The 22988-nt window shown below is 39.3% G+C and overlaps 1 protein-coding gene across 29 annotated transcripts in view; it reads right to left on the bottom strand.

The window, feature by feature from the left end:
- Positions 1 to 22988, bottom strand: part of mical3a (microtubule associated monooxygenase, calponin and LIM domain containing 3a) — a 59989-nt gene that overhangs the window by 5937 nt on the left and 31064 nt on the right. For 13 of the 29 annotated variants that reach the window (XM_037255216.1, XM_037255215.1, XM_037255223.1 and 10 more), the window contains 20 exons: positions 22621 to 22807; positions 22096 to 22196; positions 21888 to 21981; positions 19676 to 19871; positions 18795 to 19015; positions 18478 to 18567; positions 17806 to 17958; positions 17313 to 17375; positions 15473 to 15547; positions 15267 to 15380; positions 15092 to 15174; positions 12994 to 14998; positions 12799 to 12893; positions 12356 to 12529; positions 10540 to 10590; positions 9622 to 9729; positions 8448 to 8541; positions 7236 to 7286; positions 6136 to 6186; positions 1926 to 2024 (listed from right to left, as the gene is read on the bottom strand). In XM_037255216.1, the coding sequence (XP_037111111.1) occupies positions 1926 to 2024; positions 6136 to 6186; positions 7236 to 7286; positions 8448 to 8541; positions 9622 to 9729; positions 10540 to 10590; positions 12356 to 12529; positions 12799 to 12893; positions 12994 to 14998; positions 15092 to 15174; positions 15267 to 15380; positions 15473 to 15547; positions 17313 to 17375; positions 17806 to 17958; positions 18478 to 18567; positions 18795 to 19015; positions 19676 to 19871; positions 21888 to 21981; positions 22096 to 22196; positions 22621 to 22807 (4105 nt within the window). The remainder of the gene's footprint in view (positions 1 to 1925; positions 2025 to 6135; positions 6187 to 7235; positions 7287 to 8447; positions 8542 to 9621; positions 9730 to 10539; positions 10591 to 12355; positions 12530 to 12798; positions 12894 to 12993; positions 14999 to 15091; positions 15175 to 15266; positions 15381 to 15472; positions 15548 to 17312; positions 17376 to 17805; positions 17959 to 18477; positions 18568 to 18794; positions 19016 to 19675; positions 19872 to 21887; positions 21982 to 22095; positions 22197 to 22620; positions 22808 to 22988) is intronic. The other 16 variants (XM_037255226.1, XM_037255243.1, XM_037255218.1 and 13 more) reach the window with 15 other exon arrangements.

Below are 22988 nucleotides of genomic sequence, written 5' to 3'. Positions count from 1 at the left end.
ACAGAACAGTCTAAAAGGAAAATAGATTTCTGAACTATAAATGGCCTTTGCATAGAATTTATGGGACGCTATTGAAGCTAGCTATTACGACAACACATCAAAGCCAGATATTCCAGTGTGGTTTGTGAGCAGTATGGGAATTTAGACTGCAGATATCAATCCCCAAAATTACAATTTAGCATATTTAATCTTGTGATGGCACATTACAGTTAGTGTCATGCATCCCTGAAGAGAAAACATTGTTTTAACAGCAGAATGTCATGCGTGACTATGCTCAAATCTGGGTACCATTTAGTTTGAAATGATCATTGGTGTCAAAATAATCACATTCTTGGATTTTACTGAAAGTGAAAGGGTACTCTTAAAAGAATTTTATGATGTTTGATGGCTGTGGAAAAAAAACAAGATTACTGTACAGTGGACTGTACCTTAATATACACCTTACATGCAGTTTCGGCAGTTAGGCCTGGACCGACGTTTTGTCCTTAAATTCAAAATACAGGTAAAAAATTTGGTCTCTTAAGTTCTGTGCTTTTGGTGTATTTCCATAGGGTGTTGTTTGCTTCTATGTGAGTGCATTGAGGCATTTCTACTAAGTCTGGCTCACACTTATAATCTAACCATGCATCATTCAATTAATAAAATATAATTAGAAAATTGACTTAATGGCTTGTGCACTAAATAACCACTTCTATCTGCGGCTTATGATTGACGATATGCAATGCAAATGCGGTTTTCTGGTTACACCGTCATGTCATTTCTCTGAACTGGCCTAAATAGGAGGACGGAAAATCCGAACTGGTGAAAAATCATACATCCTTGCTTTTCTTACCATAACCTCATATTTAAGCCAAATATATAAAAATTCTTTAGAGATGTCCAATTAGTTTTCAAATTGCTATTACATCTGGGTTTTTTTTTTACAGATGAAGAAAAATAAAATTAAACTTTTTTTGGCACAGTGATATAAATGCTCATCTCACCATTAATACAATGACTGTGTTGCTTTTTTTGTTTCAAATGAATCAAAAAATGTAAGCAATATGTCTCTGCTGGCTTGAATCACAGTGCACTATTAGGTCTGGAGAGAAAGACGTCTGTCAAGTGTACTTTGCAGCGCTTCAGACTTTCTCCATAGCATGTCAAGAAGTAACCGCTGCTATACAACAGCTAGTCAATCCAAGAAGTTACACTGAAATACAGCATACGATGCAGGTATACAGTACTTCAACTAAATGAAAAATGTGTGCGTGTGTTGTGGGGACAGTAGCTAAAGAAGGCATCACTAAAGACAAAAGGCTTCATTTTTTTTAAGACCTTCTCATTATGAGTTCTCAATGAATTTCTTTCCACCATCCCCACCACCACCAGCCCTCAACCCAAACACAGGAGAGCCCTCATGGAACATAAACGTAAAGCATAACTCAATCAGATCACACGCAAAAACAAACGCTTGCGTCTTCACACACTGCAGAAATTGAAACCCAGGGGAAAAAAACTCCATTGGCAGGTGGGAGCTACAAGAACAAACCAGATGATTCATTAATTTTTAAAACTTACTTTGTGCAGGACTTTAATATTTATAACGCAAGTTCACCCCATGCAAGGTTCACACTCCTGAATCATAAACTTTTTGGGTGGCTACAAGCTGGAGTTATTGTGAATTCTTTAATTGTCTCTGAATGTTCAATGGGAGTCACTAAGAAACAACTTGTTGTATTTGCAAACAAAACATGCACTTGGTTCAAAACAAAACCACAGCAGACTGGTTTCCAGCTCAGTACTGAGCTGGTATAACAAAAAGAGGTGGAAAAGGGCAAGAAGATGAGGGAGGGTTCAAGTATACAAGCCAGTTCTGGAGAACCCCTGTGGTCACCATGGTAACCTGCCACACCCGACAAGCAGAGGCGGCGAGGTTACGTTACCTTCAGGGGAACAGCAGAGGCAGAAGGGGAGAGTTCTCCGACGGTGCATCGCCACAAAGGGCTCAACTTCCACAGGACAAGGGGAAAGGGAGCGAGGGACTGACACAGACAGGGACATTGATGCAGAATAGAGAAGGGATGGTGAAAATGATGGAGAAGAAGAAGAAAAGCAGAGATGTTACAACAAGAAGCAGTCGAGGACACGGGGTGTGGGAGGGTGAGGAGACACGGTGTGATGAGAAAGAGAAAGAGAAAATCAAAGGAGGGCAGGAACAATGAGATAGTAAGAAGACAAATCACCTAGGAGGAGAAGGTGGGAGTGATCGCCTTTGTGGTATGAGGGATGAATTAAGTAGGAGGAAAAATAGGAAAATAACCTGGAAGAAAAAGCTTTTCTGACAATGCACTGGTAGTGCTATATATATGCTTTCATGAGGCCATCACGTTCTTCATTTGAGGATACCATGGAATAAAAAGAGTTACACTTTAATAAAAAAAAAAAAACCCTAATAGGTTGAATTTACACCACATGGTTCAGGTGACAATTCCACTGTCTTGACAGCGTAGAGAAAACAAAAATGGAGGCATATATCCTCAGATGGGAATCAGGCCTCTTTGAAATGTCCATAAAAATAGGATACTTCACCAGATATTTTTTATGCCACTGTGACCCACAGATCGGATATAAACTGTCAATGACATTTTATTAAAAGAGAAGCAATACGCAGATGACAATATCAGGTGGACTGAATTAGTCATTTTGATGCTATGTGAATTGGATAGAAGAGAGAATAAAGCAGCCACTTATTCTACTACTGTGTCCGGGCACACTCTTTGACTTGTGTGGATGAGGTGCTTCCGCGAACCTCCCCATTTCCGAATCAAAAACAATCCTAGCTACCCGTAACGCTGTAAAAAAGCAGTCATAAAGATCAAACAGCCGACTTCTTATCAAACGGCTATAAATAGGTCACAGAAATGTATCAAATTACTAGTGCTAAGGTTTACGCGCAAGTCATTTAGCTTCATAAGGTCCTTCTATCATCAATTTAAAATACGACTTGAAAATGTATTTATGACGGAAAAAAAATCAGGGTCCATGACCAAACCAGAAAGTCAATTCGGATCAAAGCGAGTAAAAGTGAGATTTAGGTGGAAATTGGATAAGTATCACTTTAAATGAACATGTCAAGAGACAGAAATTGGCATCAAATCTGAGTTGGGCACTGGGACCTGCGGTATACGTCCAGCCTTAAAGTCAATAATGCAGATCCACCCGTATTGTTTAAGCTTTTACTGATTGTGGATTACAACTGCTTCTTCTCCAAGGATGCCGCAAGATCCACTAATTGAATGTATATTGTACTCTGGTCTTAATTTGATGCTTGCTTGGGGACTTGGGGAAGTCCAATTAAATGTTGGTGTCGGAGTGGTCCTTCCAAGCAAAGGTTAATATAAAATACAAATGAAGTGTCTAAGATTATACTCCTACACTACTTGAAAGACATTTGCTTTACTTTTCCCGAGGTGCAGGTTGACATAAGAGGGCTATGGAGAAGAGATTCTTTGAGCTTATTTGAAGGCACAATCCCTATAACAACAATTTACGTTTCACTTTTCTTTTTAACCTTTTGTTTTGGCCTCGCCAAAAAATTGTGAATGGGAAGGAATGGGATCGGGCCTAAATCTGAGCTCAAGATTTAGTCATTAGCATATTACAACCGTAAATATTAACAATACATTGCCTTATAAAGCCAATTTGATGTCACTATGATTTGCATTGCATAACAGAACTAATCTTGTTCATAATAGCATAGACTTTATGGCTGTTGGCTACAAAAAAAAAATCTTAACTGCACCAAGACAGACATAAGGCTCAGTACTGAATTATTAATTCAAATCTAGCCAGAAAAGTACAAGAGTACAGGCCAGAGTCAAGACAAGAAAATACAAGAGCACATTGATAAATAGAATCATGAGCTGGAATTCTCCAAATAACAAGGCAGACAACACACATGGAACAACACCACCCTTGCACATTCTAACTTGTAAAAATTAATGAGTTGGTAACTCACACTATAGCAGTCATTAAATTCACTCATAACCATCACCACAACAATAGGCACGCCTGCACAGTAATAAAATCCAATATACAGAGTTACACATCAAACTTACTCAACTGTCAAAGAGGTTTTAAAAATACATTTAAGAAATCACACAGAGAGGATCTTCTGATAATTTGACCTTGCGGGTACATTGGCAACGATGTACAACTACAAAACCACAAACACAGCAACAAACATTCTGTGACTGCCTATCTGAAAGGCAGAGTCAAAACTGAGCGTTACTACCTTTGTAAAAGGCAAAACATTTTTTGGTACAGCTTTTGTACTGGATTGTGAAAGTGTATGTATGTGTTTGTGGAAAGTGAGTCTATGGAGATAGTCATTCTGCTAAGTGTTTATCATTATGTCCAAACCCCAAGCAATTCCTGGCATAATGAGTAAAAACAAGCTACAAGGCCAAGCAAAAAGGAATCATGAGCCTCTTAAAAGTTGCGGTGCTGCAGACATAGATTCACACAGAGGCTTTCCAAATGAAAATGTGACAGCGGATTCAAGGGCCAAAATCTCGCTTCATATTCAAGCAAAAACCAGGCAACTACGAACTTAAAGGGACAGTAAAGCGAACCCAACATTGGCACTTATTTGATAGCACTGTATTAAAAAAAGAATGTTTGTGATAGGTGTATTCTATAATTCCCCTTGAAAAAAAACTTCTGAAGTGATTTAATGGTATTTTGGAACAGAGTGGCGGTGGATTTACGGACGCCCACTTTTCGCAACATCCAAGCCTGACAACGTCACGAAACGAAGCGCCCAACTTCCTTCCATGACATCATCAACCAAAACATGAAGGGGAGGGGTGTGTGGCCCTATACTTCATTAAAAGTTGGTGTTTTCAAAGGCAATCGTTTCATAACTTCTCCCAAATGAATGGATGAAAATAGAAAATGCCAACTTTTTATATGTTCCTGATAAAAAGTACATAAACTGGGCTAGTTAGTGAAAAAAGAACCATCTTCACTTTCGTGTCCCTTTAAGGAAAGTTTAGAGGTGACGGGGTTGCTTTCACATTGGCACATACTATGTATTACGACTACTGGGGAAGCAACAACTACGACGGGTTAGACAAGATTGGATTATTGCGAATATTATTAACAAGGCTGAGGGATTATTTACAGTGGGAGTGGGGGCACAGTTAATGGTACAAAGAACACATTTGATTATAATGGACGCAAGCTACGCTCTGTATTTTTCCTCAAGCCTATACACAATGACATCACAACCATGTGCTATTTACTGTCTATTTTACATTCTGTATATTTTACTTTACACTTGTCAGACTAAAGTATGTATTGAAGTTTAGCTGTGACTAATTTCACAAAGAGACTTGTTTGCATGAAGAGGAATTAAGACTCTTAAAGAGAGCATGAAAAATAATGAGCAATAACAACTCCTGGGATTAGCTGGGACTATTTCATTTGTTCCAGAGTAGATATATACAGGTAATTCGTCGATGTATCATTACGTTGCTTATAGTGGTCATTTCCTTGATTAAAATCTTATAAAGTGACAGTTATAACCACAATATCCAAATTGTATCACATCTCAGTCATTGTGCTAGTCCTTATGTGCAAAGAAGTGGAGTTTTGTTTGTTTGTTTGATACTGTACATCAAGCAGTAGTTTTAGAATTTGGGGGTTAAATACTGTTAATTTCTGTATTTTATTGTGATTGTTGTTCACTGTGGTGCAGAATTGCACCGGATCTTATTTAGACACATGACATGGGGAGAATATTAGGAAAAAGCTCTGCGCTTTATGCTGTGCACCACTGCAACAAAAACTACTATTATTGTAACCTGTATATATACTACAGAATGCAAAAAAAAAAAAATCCATCCTTCATGAGTTTATGGAAATCAGAATCAATCTTTTTAGTCTGATCTACTGTTGGCGTGGAGCAGGCCAGGGGATACGGACAAGTGGAATGAAGGAGGCTTTGTAATGATGCTAAGACCAATCAGCCAGCCAGCCATTCAATGGAGGTAGATGGGTACAAAGCTCCCAGGAAAATAAAAGGTAGGGTGGGGAGAGATTCAGTCAGTCATTAGGTTAGTCCGTAAACGACAGATTGTAAATACATACCGCCCAGATGTAAGTCCAGGATTTCACTGTAATTAGAATCTCCCCAATAGTCTACAATGACAGGGATATATTAGACATATGAGTTACTGTATTTCACACTGCCCCACACTGGGCACATGACCAATCCTACTAGAATGATCATGCACACACAAAAACACACAGGTACACTTCAACCTGCAGGGACACTCAAATACTTATCCTTCTGTACTCATCACAGTGCCCAGCACAAACAGCTTGTGAGCATGAGCACATGGCAGTTTTCAACATAATCCAAAAGCTTTATGGATTTGCTATATTGCTGAGAACTTGCTCAGTCGGCTTCATTTGGACTTTTAGGACTATTTTGTGTCAGCCAATCAAATTAGATTATTTTACCCAGCCAAGTATAAAAGATGGATTTTATGATGTAATGATTGCACACATGATTATTTCTCACCAAGAGAGCATCTGGGTTTCAAATTGGATCTTTGAGTACAACAGGATACAGTACAGAAGTATTGGGACAGACCAATTGACAAAAAAAAAAAAAAAAACGCCTTTGTTCCCTGTGACTTTAAATTCATTTGAGATATTTCACTCAGTGGGAATACTTTCAGGAAGGCTCTTTTCTCTTCCAGCCTAACTGTGATGTAGTTCATAAACAGATGGCCAAAAACACCCGTTTATATTTTGTATTTAAAAGAAAACCTAACTTATTACACTTGTCCGACATAGCAATAAAACATTGTCACGCAACAGATATATTTGTTGCAGCATTAAGCTTCACTAAACAGATCTTTGTAGAAATATAGATCTGTAAACCAATCTGACTTTAATATCTGTCATCTAGCGTTGACAATCAGAAGAGATGAAAATAATGGAAAAGGTTCTCACTGGGTGACAGTGGAGACGACATGCATCCAAAAACAAGCACGCACACAAATCTTTGTTGGGACACACAGTCTCCTGAGTGCATGCAACTCTTCTAAAGGTGGCGGACGTTAGAGACAAATAACAATGTTGAAAGATGGAGAATTGTGGCAGTGTGTCACCACAGATGGAGCCTAAGTAACAGTGTCACATGTCATTCATATGAAGAGAAACTGAGGTGAATCTAATACCTGATCTTCTTTTGTGCTGTTTGGGTAATGTATAAGTACCTTTGTACATTCCTTTAAGAAAGTAGAGTGGCAAACATGTTACAACAGGAAAATAATTGATTGGGCGGAATGTAGATTCACTTGGTTAATTGAAGATAAAAATGAATACAGCTTCTGGTCTGTGCAAAACCTTTAGTCCACCGTTACATTGCATTTTTAGTAATCCCATAATTACCATATACGTCAAGAATGTCATGCACATACCTCCACTAGCTGTCAACTGTTAATGAAGCTGAAAATATGTTGAGCAGAGTATCGTTTCGTTTGCTCGTTTCATTATTCATTACTAATTCACGGAGGACTATGAACAGACGGAAGGAGCTATTACGATTCTGGGAGGTGGACAAGTTGCGTCAATGCTGGGGACTTGTAAACATGTATACATATTCCTGTATGTGTACCTACGATCAGATTGATGCCAATTTCTTTTCATCCTTCTCCCATGCACCGTCCACGTACGGTATAAGGTTTCGTAGGAGCAGTTTTGTTTTTGCAGTTTATAATTTCAAATTGACTGCCTTGAAAATGATGGAAAAAGAAAATGCTTGTCATGGCCCAAGACTTTTGCACAGTATTGTACACGCATGTATCAGATTTTTTATAAGCTTTTACGGCAATGGTTAGCCATCCCATTTAATTAGGTTGGAATATACATGACAAGCCCATAATAGGGGACCTTCGTAACATACTCCCATAACCTGTAACTTGTAAATATGGGGTCCTTTCATGTTCATGAAACTGTCCTACATAATCAACAGTATAGATAAGATGTTGTTCTTGCTATCTGTAATGGCCCCTTCAAGAATGTTTATTACTTAGGAGAAGCAACATTTAATTGCCTTTGTTGCACAGAAAAATGAAATGTTTGAACACGATATGAATTATCTCACAGGGACAGCTCTCGTTTTTCAAATCTAGTTTACATTACATTATTCATCAATATTGTGTTTATTATTGCCTTTATTGGTTGAGAAATAGTCTGATGCAAATAAGCATCAAATTATGACAAGACGCGCTTGTGAAGGGGAGCCTTTAAGCAGTTGCAATAAAAACAAGCTATAATACTGCAGTGTTTGAATGTCAAGCAATTCCATAAACATATATTTTGTATTCAAGCAATAAGATTTCTGCAGTTTAATAAAAGATAAGGAAAGAAAGGGCAGGGGAATGTACCTGCTTCTCCTCGCAATGCCTTTTCCACAGCCACGCCTCTCTCCTCTAGCTGCCTCTGCTTCTCCTCCACCTGCTCGAGTTGCCTCTGGATAATCTAGTTATTATTAAAAAAAAAAGACATTTTTTTGATAAAATGCCCACAAAGTGTGCCAACATTCAATTAATTAAACCTTGAAAAGTTCAAACAAATATGCAATCATGAAGATTCCCTCTGTCATTTCATTTGCAATTTACCAAGCATAGTTATAGATTACCACAATCTATCTGATTAATAAAAATAGTAAATAATTAATCTACAATTACACATTTCAAGTGCAGACTATTTTTGGAAAGTTTAAAACCATAATGAAATGTCAAATACAACGTTTATATTCCAGCTTGTGCAGTCACCACCTTTTCTCTCAAATAGCGATGCATGTAAGGGAACCTGCTAACACTCGTCACTGTGTTGAACCCACTAGCAAATACAGGAAAGGGCCTCACCATCTCTTACCAATTTATTGCTGTCAAAACTTCACTCGCAAGAAGCAAACAAGCATGAGAAATAAGTTTATCTTAAATACTGCACCTGTCATACATATAAATAATGGAACCTAGTTTAGTTAAATGTATATCGTCAAAGTTGTAAAATAAGTGTATAAATTTGTTTGAAAATGCATAACGCAACAATTTGAGAACCGAGAGCCTTTACTTTGGGAGTTTCCCCCATGCTTTTGCATTGATAAAACTTTAATCAGTGTCATGTGGTAGCTGGAGAAAACAAGGGGCCCTTTGGCACACTGCTAAGAGCTGCAAGAGTAGAATTCGCCAGTGTAGTTTAGTGCTGACTCGGTGACCTAGGAGGAGCACTGCAGATGGGTTGCACAAACCACCAAAGTGAATTTCTTCACCAAGAGAGACTTATGCATAACACAGAGCATTTTTAATTCACTAACATACACACCATAAACAATTTGGATTCAGTTTGACCCTTTGCTGAATTCTGAAAACAGTTACATATAAACCAGCAAATACACAGTTCCACATGAATCCACTATATAGTATAGTGTAGCAATAAAAAGAATATTAATATAGATGCTTCTGCCATAAAAATGGATTTAATGGCGCAAAGAGTAGGAAATATTTCATTCTTACGAATTAATAAAACTTAATAAAACTTAATAAGGCTATTAACCTGGGCCCGGTGTAACCTCTTGAGTTCTTCCTGCTTAGCTTGTCGTCGAGCAGCTTTCTGGACTCTACGTGTCAACTTGGCATTGAGCTCCTCTTCCGTGTAGGTTTTCTAGTGGAATCACAACAAAGCGTTACATTAGACGTTTGTTAAAACAAAAGAAATGCGCATCCTGCAAAGTGCTCTCAAGAACTCACAACAGGAAAATTAATTCCAGTCACGACACGGTGTTGAACATTGCAAACTAGCACTTGTGTGCGCTGGCTTGGAAAATAAATTGAATGATCTCTCATATCCTTTAAATCTTATGTCATTTAAGGTATGCACTAAGGTACCTTTTGAAGTTAATACGCGCAGGGCACATGGAACAAGGACACAGGACAAGAATTACGTTTAAAAATATATATATAAAAAAATCATTGCTGTACATACATCATACATCTTGTTGGAGCTCTTACAGCATTATTGCAAACCAGGAAATTCTCTTTACAATAGGCAATACATTTTGAAGACAATATAGGGATGTTGACCCCGAAACAAACTGACTTTGAAGGTTGTTAAAGCTTGAATGAGGCAGGAGGGAGCAAATAGTGTTGACAGAAAATGTTTGTCCAGCATCCACACTGGAGTAAACACCAGGTTGCAGTGACAGATAGGCAGGTTAATGTCAGAAAGGGGAAGCCTTTGACATCAGTGGATGTCTTTATGGCCTGAAAGTGCTGCTGAGAAGTCATGTTTGGACAGCGGTGTCTAAGTGTGCGTGAGTGAGTGGGTGGATGCTGTGATCCCACTTGACATGCATCCAGAAAGGACGGTTAGTTCTAGGCCAGATGCTCAAAAGCATTTACAGAGTAAACTGGAACATGCGCACACAATCAGGTATACAGGGGGTGTTATTGATGGCAATGGATGTGATACTACCTTTGAGGCATATGATCTCTTGAACGCCAGTGCATGAGGGACATAAACAGACTTGGGGAGGACAAAACAAAAAATATGAGTAATCAAACATGTCATGATTAAATAAATGGGTTAATGGTTATGTTAAACTGGTTCAAAAATAGGGGAAAAAAATTGTCATATTTAAACTACTAAATGAAATGGTCAAATCACAGACAATATTACTATTTCCCAACAAACAAAAACAAACCGAGTGCAGTGACAAATGTCAATAAGTTAAAAAATTTAATTAGTTCAAAACACTTATGATTTAATATTTTAAGCTGCAATGCTGAAAAAACACAAATTAATAAGACATGAATTCATATATATATATATATATATATATATAGTAGAGATGTATGTGTGTGTTTGTGTAAGTGTGTGGTAAGTGTGTGTTTGTGAGTGTGTGTGTATGTATGTGTATATGTATATATGTATATATAAATACATACATACATATATATAACATTATGCAGCTCACAATTTTAATTAAGCCTCTTTTAACTACCCAAAAATGAGTCACAATTAGTTGGAAAATAGTCAGGGATTTCTGTTCACACAAACTCGTATTGAATTCTTGTGAGAACAGGCTCATCTAAAACACTACAACACAAAAACAGAAACACAAGCTAGTAAACAGCTGCTAGGGATTTGATCGCAAGCGGCCAGGTATGACATGTTTTGCAGCTCAATATCTAAGTCTGACTGATGTTCAACATAAGCAAAAGTGTTGTTTTTTTCCCAGTATGCCTTAGGGCTGGGCAATTACGGAATACTTGATATTGAAGTCCCAACTATGAAACATGATTATTCAGTGATTTCAAAACATAATATTTGTTCAACTTTGAAAATTCAACTTTAAATATAAACTGAAAGATCAACAAACAAACAGAAAATAAATGAGTAACATAATAGTAAAATAATATTAATAAATAAAAATGAATTAACGTCCGTTCATGCTGTGCCCTGCATGAGTGCAGCACCCGCTTCAATAAATATAATAAGAGTAAAACAAAATTGTGCGTTATGATTTTATAATTACAACTCATTTTTACGAATTGGGAAGAATACATGTCTTTGACTATTGTTATATTGTCTTCCAACAGTGTTTTATATATATTTTATATAATATTTACTATATAACTAAACATCTTTACCAGAACAATCTTTTAAGAAATCTGTCAATAGGATTTTACCCGACTGCTAGCCTCAGTTTTATTAGCAGCATTTAAATATACAATATGTGTAATGCATTTGGTTTTGTGTTTAATTTTACAACAAACTCCAAGTGCGGTGTCACTAAACATTTTAAAGCATGCTTGATGATCATGAGACGCCAAAATCAGGGTTAAATTTCAATTCATTGCCCAGCCCTAGTATGTGTGTATCTCTAGCCCTAAAACCATACAGGTCTATCTAGACAACCAGAAGCACACACTATGCAGGGGAGACAATATATTGGAATTTCAGGCATTAACATGTATTGAAATCACAAAACTCTATTGTTGTCAACTGTTTTATTAGCCCAATCTGTAGATTTAACAATGTTTTTTTAACCATACTGTTTCAAAAGAGGATTTAAATAATTATTTATTGGTCAAATGTAATAATTTATCTAATACACATCTAATTATGATCATAAATGAATGAGTGGTACTAAATACACTTAATGTTTTATTTTTATTTGAATAAGATTTGAAATAGAAACTGTGCTCATAAAATAATGTAAATACACAGTATTTTTAAACCTGTTATTTGCCTGAAATTCATTTCTGAACCTCCTCCTGCAAAATACCTCATCGTCTTTCTCCTTTTTGCCAACAACCGCTTTTCCCCGGTCTCTTTCTTTGAGCCTCTCTTTCCCCTTTTTTCTTTCTTTTAACTCCCTCTTTATCGCCTTGTCCATTCTCTCCTCCTTCATTGCCTCCTTGTGCATGCCTGATACTAGGTCAAAGATGTCCGTGTGTCGCTAGAAATGGAAATTATTCACAAAGACAATGTTTTTAAAAAGAAAAAAATTGCCCTTACTGTATCACTGATGTAAATTCACTTGGAAAGCATATTTTGCTTTAAGGCTATTTTGTGTACTTCAGTACTCTCATGAGGTGAAACTCAGATGCATTCACACAGTCTCAATATTTTAGGTGTTGATACAAAAAAAAAATCACTTAAGTAAATATTTGATTTCTGCCACTACAGAACAGTGGTGTGAAAGATGCAACATTCATAATGACTCACATCTGCCTTTGACTTCTGGGACGATCTCTCCAGAACGTCATCACATGACAGGTCTGAATCCTCAGAAAAGCTCAAGTTTCTACGTGACTTTCCATCTGTCATGCACAATAACAGAACAGAGTTAAACACCAAGTGACACCCAAATCTTTTTTTTTTGTTTTTTGTTTTTTTTAACTTCAACGCGTTAATCTTTACCTGCCGACTTTCCAACAGGGGATGCTCTCTTCTTCCCAGAATCCTGATTGGTAGAGCCGGACGACGGTGTACTGGGACACGACTTGTCATCTTTCTTCTTTTTGTCCTTTTTGTACCCTGAGAAGACAGTCTTCCACAAAGACTTGTGTTTGGGTGGTGTCTCTTCTGCGCCCGAAAGCCGGCTTGCGTCATTCTTTGCCTTTTTCTCCTTTTTGTTTTTGCGGGGTGAGAAGAGAGAACTTCGTTTCTTGCTCTTACACGTGGATGAGCTGTCGGAGGACGCCACGGAGCTGTCCAAACTCCTGTTGCTGCTGAAGAGACGCTCGGGTAGAGTCTCTACTTTCTTCGATTCCAGCGCTTTTACGGCGGACGTCGTGGGAGATACTGAAGACTTGTTACTTTTCCCTGACAGCTCCGGGGTGACACTCCAGGCCACTTTAGGGGAGGCCCCCTCTTCTATGTTGGACTCTTTCATTTTATTTAGTTGCTTAGCCATTGCTTCTTTAAGAGCCTGACTTTTAATGGACTTTTCTCTTGCCCTTATCCTCTCCTCAGCTATTTCTTTGGCCTCTGGAGAGAACTGAGTGGACCGCTGCGTTTTAGAGACCGGGCTGACAGGAATAATGGGTTTGCCATTTTCCATTGCAAGAGCCAGGTGAAATGGAGGCCTGTCTACTTTGACCTTGCTGGTAGGTGGAGTATAAAACTTATTCATGCTCGTCTCAGGCGTTCGCTCATCAAAATTTTCCTCCACATCGTCAGCAAACGGAATTTCTTCCACCGTCTCCACAAAGGACTTTCTCATCTCCTCTGACCGAGGTTTCTTCTTCTCCCTCATGATAACTGCGGATGTTTCTGCAAGATCTACTGATGGCGATGCCAATTTCCTGGGTGCAGGTTTGGGTGCAGATACAGGACTCGGTTGGGTCCTCTGTGCAGGAACAGGAGTGTTTATGGCTGGTGGTTCTTTGGCAAGCTCGCATGGAGGTTTTACTGTCCCGTTTCTCCAAGGGACTTGGTGTTTTTGTTGCCTGAGTACCGCAGGGGATTGATTAATAGGCACAGGTGGGGGTGGACTGGAGGGCGGGGTGAGCATGATGGAGTCGGAGGTAATGTAGCTGTCGCTGTTTGCCGTTTGGCTTGTTGCCAAACTACCATTGAGGCCCAGACCTGAGCTGCTGCTAAATTCTTTTGTGTCAGTAACATTACTTCTACCCTCCACAGGGGCAATGGGTGTAATGACTTGACCTTCAAGAGTGATGTTGAGTCTGCGAATTACAGTGCGTCCAGGCAACGCAGGCGTTTGGTCCTCAAACACATCCAGAGCCTGTTTCTTCGCAGGAGTGGAGTCTTGTGTTGGACTCGAAACAACACTCTTCTCCATGACTTTACTACTGCGGTCTATAGGAGTAAGACCAAGACTCTTTCGGATCTCAGCACTCTTTAACCAAAATTCCTCAATAATATCAGTCTTTTTAGACAAAGATTCATCTGCTGAGGAATTGTCAGAATCTGGTGTGGCTCTGTCACTTCTGGCCAATGGTGTTGAAGTGACGTTTGAAATTGGCTGTGTTCTGACTGGAGATTTAGAGGCCACAGGTGATGAAGGTTCATGGCAGGGCAAAGGTTGCGCACATATTGGGGAGAGTGGGTTGCCGGTGAGAGGGCAAATCGATCTGTGAGGGTACACCGGAGACTTAGGTGGGCATGTTTCTGGTAGTGAAGCAGGCTGGGAACGGATTGGAGAGGCTTCCTGTGACTTTACGGGGGATTGGACAAGAGGCTCGACAGATGGATTAACCGGAGAGCTGGCACCGGGGTTGGATGGTAACTTGGTGAGAGGCGAGATGGGAGATTTCACGGAAGCAGCAGCTGGAGAGGCAACGGGGGAAGGGTTAAAGACAGGCGAAGGGCTGTTGGAAGATGGTGATGGTGTTATCTTTTCAACTTTCGGTTCCTCAAAAAGTAGCTGTTCTGGGAAAAAGCAGGTGTCTGGAGACTGCACCTGAGAGTCAAAATATATTTCTATTAACTATAAATAAAGATAGTTCAAGAAATATTACGCACTTTTGAAAAAAGTGGATTGGGATTGTCTGACCTGTCTTTCAGGCTCTCTTGCAGGTAAGACTGGTGATAGAACGGCATCATCTCCCTTTAACATGGGTTCAGTGCTAGATTGTCCTGAATATATTAATAGGAAAGATGTTGGTATGTTTGTCATATGAGAAATACATCCAAGTAATAAGCTTAATTGAATGACTAACGGCATGTACCAATATTTGCTGCCAATCCCACAGTTTCATATGTTTTGTCTTCCTCTGGAATAGTTTCCCTGTGCAATGGCGGGTGCAAACGTGCCTCAGCTTCAGCATCGGAGGGGATGTCATCTAGAATTAAAATGTCATTAATAAAGTAGTTCTTCAATTATTTCTGGTTTAGAACTTTTGATAGAAATTTGGTGATGAGTTCATCTACTCACCTTGGTCTATTTCAGTACCAGGTTCCATATCTGGGCTATCTGCTTCTGCTTCCAGATCGTCATCCTCACAAGGTTCTGGTGTGGCAGAAATAATACAGAATAAGCCCGTAAACGTTTTGGTCATGAATATTTGACAACACAAATTAAACATTGCTTTTATCTATCTGCTATCTTTAAAGCTGTTCAATTTGTCAGATACCACAGTTGACTAGAAAAAGATCCAGCCAGGGGGATAAAAAAAGATAAAACGTTAATCAAGATGAAGAATATTGTTGAAAATAAGTAATAATAAAATGGCCCAGAAGAAATACTTGTTTCAAAAGAAAATATATTATACAATATAAAATAAATAAAACTAAATGATAGTAAAAAGTAAAAAGCAGAGTTACAGCATAGCTTAAAAGAAAGTCATGCATCTTCCATATATAATAAAACAGAAGCAACCAAAATATAGCATGAGTTAGAGTAGGGATGAGCAACTGGCGACCCATGGACCGCACTCGATTAATTTTTGAAAATAAAAAAAGGTGCTCGCCTTTACCATAGAGCTAAGCAGTTAAAAGCTATTAGTAATAAAGGACATTGCTCGCCAGTGCCCCCAACATAAAAACTGTTGTGCATCAGAGAAGAAAATGCTGCCTTTCAGGTTAAATAGCTTACATGGTCACCAAAATTAAACGCAACTCTATCTGCCTAGTTTGCTTAGAGCCTCTATCAGTCATGAAAGATTTCCACTACAAATGTTCTTCTCCTCACAATAATGGTTTGTTCGAAGAGCACAATGAGGTACTAAATTTGTGACTTCCAAAAGCATGGCTACACGCAACACTTTTTCAAAACTTAGGTACATGTATGGCGGCTTAATTGGACAAGAGGCTGTGATGGATGGTTAGTACACTTGCAATGCAGAGGGGATGAACTTTACTGCCCTATACTGTACTGTTTTTAGACAGATGAGTGAGTCAGCCTATTAATTTAGGAAGGCAAAACATATGGTAGTATAATGTACAGAATAAGTTTGTGCACTTTAAGTTTGTTTGTTGTTCAGCAGTTTTGTACCATCTTTGAAAGGAATTTGTAATGCAAGAGAGCCCATTTCGCAGGGATTTTTTTTTTCCAATTCAATAACATTTGCTCATCTTTGTAGTTGAGAAGCGGCTCTTTTATATGAATGCATTTATTTAATTACTCTTATGTACATAAAAAATTGTATATACGCATACATTTTGTCCTTATTTAAAATGGCAATTGTGTCATATCTAGCGAGGAAGCACATGGCCCTGTGTGAACCTTCAGGTACTGATGGAAAATAATAGCCCTCCCCATCTTTTAGGTTGCCCATCCCTGTGTTAGAGTATAAGCAGATAAGCAGCGGTGTATTATATGGCAGGTGAGTCTTCTTCATATAAAAGACACTGGAACCCAAAAATATCCGTCACTGTATGCAACTTACACTTAGTTTAACACCACTGCCTACTTTGCAAATAGACCAATTAAAGCAGCGTTCAAAACAGCTCAAGGAAAAACCAAATAATTCACCCATTAGGGCAGGAAATAGAGTTTGCAGGAATCGATAGCTACCTGTATCAGCAATGTGTTCAATTAAAAGGACAACAAAAGTGTAGAAGAAAGACATTTCAGGAGTTTGAAAGGGTGAGAAGACAAGACGAAAACACAAGTCATGAATAGACTACAGGGAAATGAACTCTTTAGAATGGCAGCCTTCCAGCATGCTTGTGAGTGTGTCGTTTTTCCATGCTGCAACAGGCCAGCCAAAAGACAGCGAGAGATAGACAGCGTCTTAGACAGGATGTCATGATCCTTTGAGATTCTGTGCTACCTCCAGACATTGAATCCAACCAGACTCGCACTGCTTCGTGCCGGGCAGACGTGTGGGCAGGGGCTACATTCAAACCAGAAGATACAGCTCAATAGGGGATGGGTGTCAAAGGAATAACAGTAAAGAAACAGGAGACATGGGACAAAAAACTGAAAATAAAACGACAAAGTGGAACTACAAAAATAAAAATTCAAAAGCATTGACAAGAGGGTTACGTGGTGTACTGGGATGGGGGTTGAAGAACTTTTTAACCCCAGACGAACAACAATGACTGTAAAAGGAAAATTAAAAGAAAGCACATGATTAGACATTCCAGGAGCAATGTAAGCAATGTAACACAAATGTAAGAAAAAATGGCATCAGGTTAGTCAGGGGAAGGTGGCTCCTCCTCTGATATAATTAGACATACTTAAATCCTTATTCCAGTGAGGTCAACTTGTCTAGGGTGGGCCAGCAAAACTTTCCCCAAACTTGGCTCCTCTGGGTGCTTTACCTGGAAAGGAACGCTGTGTGAGCTCAACGGGCCGGGAGGCTGAGGCCAGTTGGCCACATCCATCAGTTTCAGAGTCTTTGTGTGTTCCCCCCACATCCGGAATTGCAAGAGGATCCAAAGGCTGCAGGATTTGTTGAATTTGTAGGTTCTTGGCTGAATGAGGGTGTCATGCGTATGTTTTACGGATGTAATTTGGGGCGGACAAATGAAGAACAAGTACAACAATAGAGTTGGGGAAGGTAGAGAAAAGGGAGAACGGGAGGACGGGAAAAGACAGGACAAAATGACAAGGAAGAGAGAGAGGCACAGAGGAAGTTAGAAGAAAGATACAACTAGAATAATGGAGGCACAGCTGCATGCACTAGAATAGACTGCAAAAAATGCCAAAACAGTCAAAACTAAGGTTAAAAAGAAATTGTAACTGTTAAAATGTTAACCTATAATTTCAGTGCAGATTAAGGGGGGAGGGGGCTGGCATTATTCGATTGGTATTAAAAGCCACACAAATGAGAATGACTTATTAGATAGCAATTGTACAGTTAGTGTATGTGTGAAATTGCAACCAAAAAAAAAACCAAAGAGGCACAATTCTTGAGTAAGCAGACCAAACCAGCCGGCATTCGCACACTCATATGAAACGGCAAATAAATCCACAAGCAGTTTTGCTGCTACCTTTAAAAGTACAAACATCATCTTCATCTGTGAGGCACTCCAGCCAAAGGCCTGACTGGAGCTCCCTGTCCCAGGGGCAGTAATCCCCCTCTGCCAGCAGGCGGAGGCAATGGGAAAGGCCCACCCCAAAAAAATTCACACAAAATTTAACAAAAGGGAAAAGGTGGAAGAAGTAGGACAGATAAAAGAGGTGTTGAGACATTACACATGAAACTGACTTCAAACAAAAGTACAGCTCAGCATGATCCGGACTTGACAAAACAAATGTGAAAAGACCAATGGGGAAAAATAAATTACAATCACAGTCACAACTCTACCTTCGCTTGACTCTTCATCGTCCTCATCTTGTTCAGCGAGAGCCTCATCCTCTACATCACCACCTCTAAGTTGGGTGTGGAGCAGTACTGCCTCCTTCCAAGGGACGCCTCCAAGGTCTGAGGGGCTGTGAAGTTGCTGCTTCTCCTCCAACTCGACTTCCACCTCTTCCTCCTCCTGGTCATCTTGTTCATCATCATCATCCATGTCTGAATCTGAGCTACTGCAAAAAAAAAAAAAGGGAAAAAAAAAAGTCAGGCAAGTGTTGTTTCCTTGCAAACACAGATTAATAAAGAAAATGTGTCTATGTGAGCACTTTCCTTCAATCCAGCAGTAGTAAGGACATTTGGGAAAGGATGCTCTTAATCAAGGCACAATTCATTTTTACCAATAGCCTATCCAATTTTGCTGAAGTAACTGAGATCAAATTCGTGGAAACCTCATAACCATTCGCTTGTAACTTGTCTTCAAGTTCTATATTACATCTCATGAGTTTTCTTGCCAAAACAAGAACTCCCATCTGCGTCACGCCAATCTCAGATATGTGGTGCTAAAAGTAAAAACTATTAACTATCCAATTCATATTTGAATTATTATTGTTGTTAGTTTTTGTTTCATCCTCCATCAACCCTTTTGGTCTGATTTCCAATTGTTGTTTTTTGCATACCTAAGATCTTCAATCATTTGTTTGTGATAGATCTCATGGCAGCGAGTGTGTGTTTGTATATTTATATACTTGGAATTGAATCTCATTTTGTTTCATGCAACTTTGTACACATGTATTTTTAAAGATGCTATAAATAAATAATTGCTATCATCATCATATATCGGAATGTTTCTTTAAAAAAAAAAAAAAAAAGGACATTTGTATTCCAGCTGTTACCTGGAGCCCAGGTCGATGTCCGTGGGTTTATCCAGCACACTGCTGAGATTATGCTCTGCCAGTGTCTCCTCTGGCACCTCCTCCAACTCATCCTCCCTTTGCAAGGACAGTCGGTAGTTCTCCAGCTCAATTCGCTCGGGTGTTCCACGAAGCCGCTTTGCGAGGCTTGGCTCCTGCAGGCCATTGGCTTCCGGTACTGAGTTTGAGAAGAAGAATGTGGAGAGAGACCCCATGTGAAACATAAGTGTTTCAGAAGGGCACGCCTGATAACTAAGTACAGTTGACTACACCTATACGCAGAGGATAGCCCTCAGATCGGCTTGTGAAAAGCGAAAATTTGCATCTTATTAAAAGTGGGGGGAAAAAAATATATATATTGTGTTTCACAAAAGCTGTCACCATAACAAAGGGGTTTACAGAACAGAAATTTGTGTTTATATATTTTTTAACCCGAACAATTCAATACTTTAGTGCGTGTGCTCATGTGTGCGTGAGCATGCGGGCGTGTTTGTCTGAAAAGTTATTAACATTCATTGCGACCATGGCTCCACAAACTTATATATATGCACACAGGACAAAGTGACAAGAAGACAGCGATATTTAAATCTATCACTGAATTTATTGAGTTCGCTCTTACTTTTAAAACAAATATCAACAAACATATACAGCATAGCACATCATGGTGCATGGTAGGTGCTTTGCCTTTTTCCCAACCTGAGAAGCAAATACTAAAACTTTATTATTCTTACTTGGGAGTCATACTGATTGTGTTAAGGAAGTAGTTCATCATTCTTATTTTCTTAGTGAACTTCAATTGAGTTTATCTTTTCACCGCAACAAATCCAGACCCTAAAACTGCTTTCTAGCTCCATCCCTGACAGACCACGAGAAAACTAAATTTTCACAGAACTATTTACATTTGTCTGCTGAAAGTGAAACCGCTAATGCCAAGTTGTCAGAGATATCCCTAACCACGGAAAGTTTGTTGTGTGACCATGAATGAGATATTACCTGGTTAGTGGGATACCACGCATATTCATTTTATTTACATATATACCATATTTAAACCTACAGTCAACTTGAACTCTACACTTGCACTGTTACAGGCCCGACTTAACTCCCTATGATGAGTCTAAAGCCTCTATTCTGCATTGAACATCAAGCAACTACGTTTGCACCATTATTGCAATGCTAAGAGTGCTGCAATATTTAAAAAGAGAGCTTGAAGATACAGTAGAAGTGGGCAGCAGAGAAGGTCCAATCACAAGCACTAAATAAAGTAAATCTCAGCTGGCAGTTTTAAGATGCTCTGAAAGGAAGGGTAAAGGTAAAGCTCACAAAAGCACTGATAGAGGCAGACACTTGGTCACAGAGTGGTAAGTCGACTAGTCTAATAGGTTGTAGCAAAAGTGAGTTACTGTTTCACAGAGAAACATCAACAAGCAGGCTTTATAAGAAACACGGCACACGGGGAGGAGGCAAAGTGAGCAGACACGGGCCACTAGTGGTTACATTCACAAAAACAAAATTTGGAAAGAGGTTCTTCGTTGAAACATGCATGCCAAAAGAGTTAGCTTTACTGCCAAGGTGCAGGTGAATTCATTTAGTTTTACATATATTTAACATTTCTACCGCAAAAGCTGACTTAAGAAAACTCCATTAAACTTTTTAATTTCCAAGACAGGGGGGAAAATAACATAGTTTAAGATGCATCATTCACTTTTTAAAGAACATTGCTAGCGATGCTTCAGCTGCCAGTGCAAATTTAAAAGAGGACTACAGGCTTTAACATAACAAATGATGCATCTTAAAGGAATAAATCATTCACTGAGACAATGAATTACACTATTTACACAAACACTCTGCAAGCATAGAGAGTCAATACAATCAATCACAGGAGAAAGTGCGAGAGGTAAAACTATATTGTCCAACAGAAGTCAGTGAGGAGGAGAAGATAAACAAGGAGAGAAGAAAAATCAAAGAGGGGCGGGAGGGCCATGCTAAAGGATGTTGAGCAGGGCATTGATGGTGAAACAGCAGAAGAGATAGATGCAGTAGCTACACAGGAAGGGAGAGTCAAGGGGGTTGTGTGCCACCTGGTGGCACGTCGAAGACAGCGCGCGGCAGACAGAACGCAGAGAGACTCCGCAACCCACAGCCGTGCCCTTTTGGCACGGCACAGCAGCCATAGCAATACAGGAAAGTCGGGTACCTGAGGGCCGGCTATCGGCTGAGGGTCCTGCCACTGCCGTCGCCCTTCCGGGGGTATCTACCATTGTCGCAGGAGTTGTGGGCTCCTGGTTCTCCTGCAAAGGTTGAAAGATGGTTGGTAGCAGCCCCAAGCTGATGGACCTTACCTTTCCATTCAACTATTTATACTTTTCTTCACTTTTTATCAACAATTCCCATCAATCATATACCTTAGATGTGCTTGGAGCTGGGGTGGGAGAAGGTGCGGGTCTCTTTCTTTGAGCAGAGCCAGACAGACGATAACAGTAGTGTGGCTTGCAGTAAAATTTACCTGTAGATAGAAATAAACAGAAATATTAATAAAACAATAAAAAAAAACATACAATTCAGCATACTACAGCATAACCGATAGGCTTTTTGCATTTCTTCAGGAGCTAATATTTACAAAAGACATACAAAAAGGAAATCACCATGCGTTTATATTTCTGCACCTAGGCCGTTGAAAATGCCTCATTTCCACTCTAAGGATTGTAGCCATCAGCGTGTCTATCAAAATGGGCATGAGTGAGACAATTTGAGCAAATGGCGAAGGGCAAGTGGAAGTATTCCTCCGATTGCTTTAAGCATCATACTTTGGGTGGAAAGCAATTATCTCTTGATGTTTCATTTTTTATTAATATCATCAAGTGGTCATGGCTAAGATCTTTCACATACAGGTGGGCTCAATAACATATTGAGAATAGCTTTAGCCTTACCGTCCTCCACATCGAAGGCATAGGAAGACAGTCTGAGTGTGGTCCCACAGTAGTCGCACTTGAAGCAGCTGCGATGAAAGAATTTCCCTTCTGCGCTCAGCCTTTCCATCACGTACACTCGTTTCCGGCAGAAAAAACAAACATCGCTGCCTCCGATATTGACGGGGAATTCTTTTCTGAGGGAGCCCTGTGGAAAGATATTTGGACACATCAGCAACCGGCAAAGTAAAAGCACTAGCGGGTGGTCATATGTAACATCAAAGTGTAAAGTGAAATCTCATTGCATTACTATCCAGAGGAGCTACAAACACAGCACTATCACAAACTGCTGATACTTGTTGAATATGCGCTCCTATTATCGCAGCAAC

This window comes from Syngnathus acus, chromosome 6, assembly GCF_901709675.1.
Source record: "Syngnathus acus chromosome 6, fSynAcu1.2, whole genome shotgun sequence".
In the NCBI taxonomy this organism is placed as follows: Eukaryota; Metazoa; Chordata; class Actinopteri; order Syngnathiformes; family Syngnathidae; genus Syngnathus; species Syngnathus acus.
Note: the sequence above shows the minus strand (reverse complement) of the source record. Positions and strands in the feature narration are given on the sequence as shown.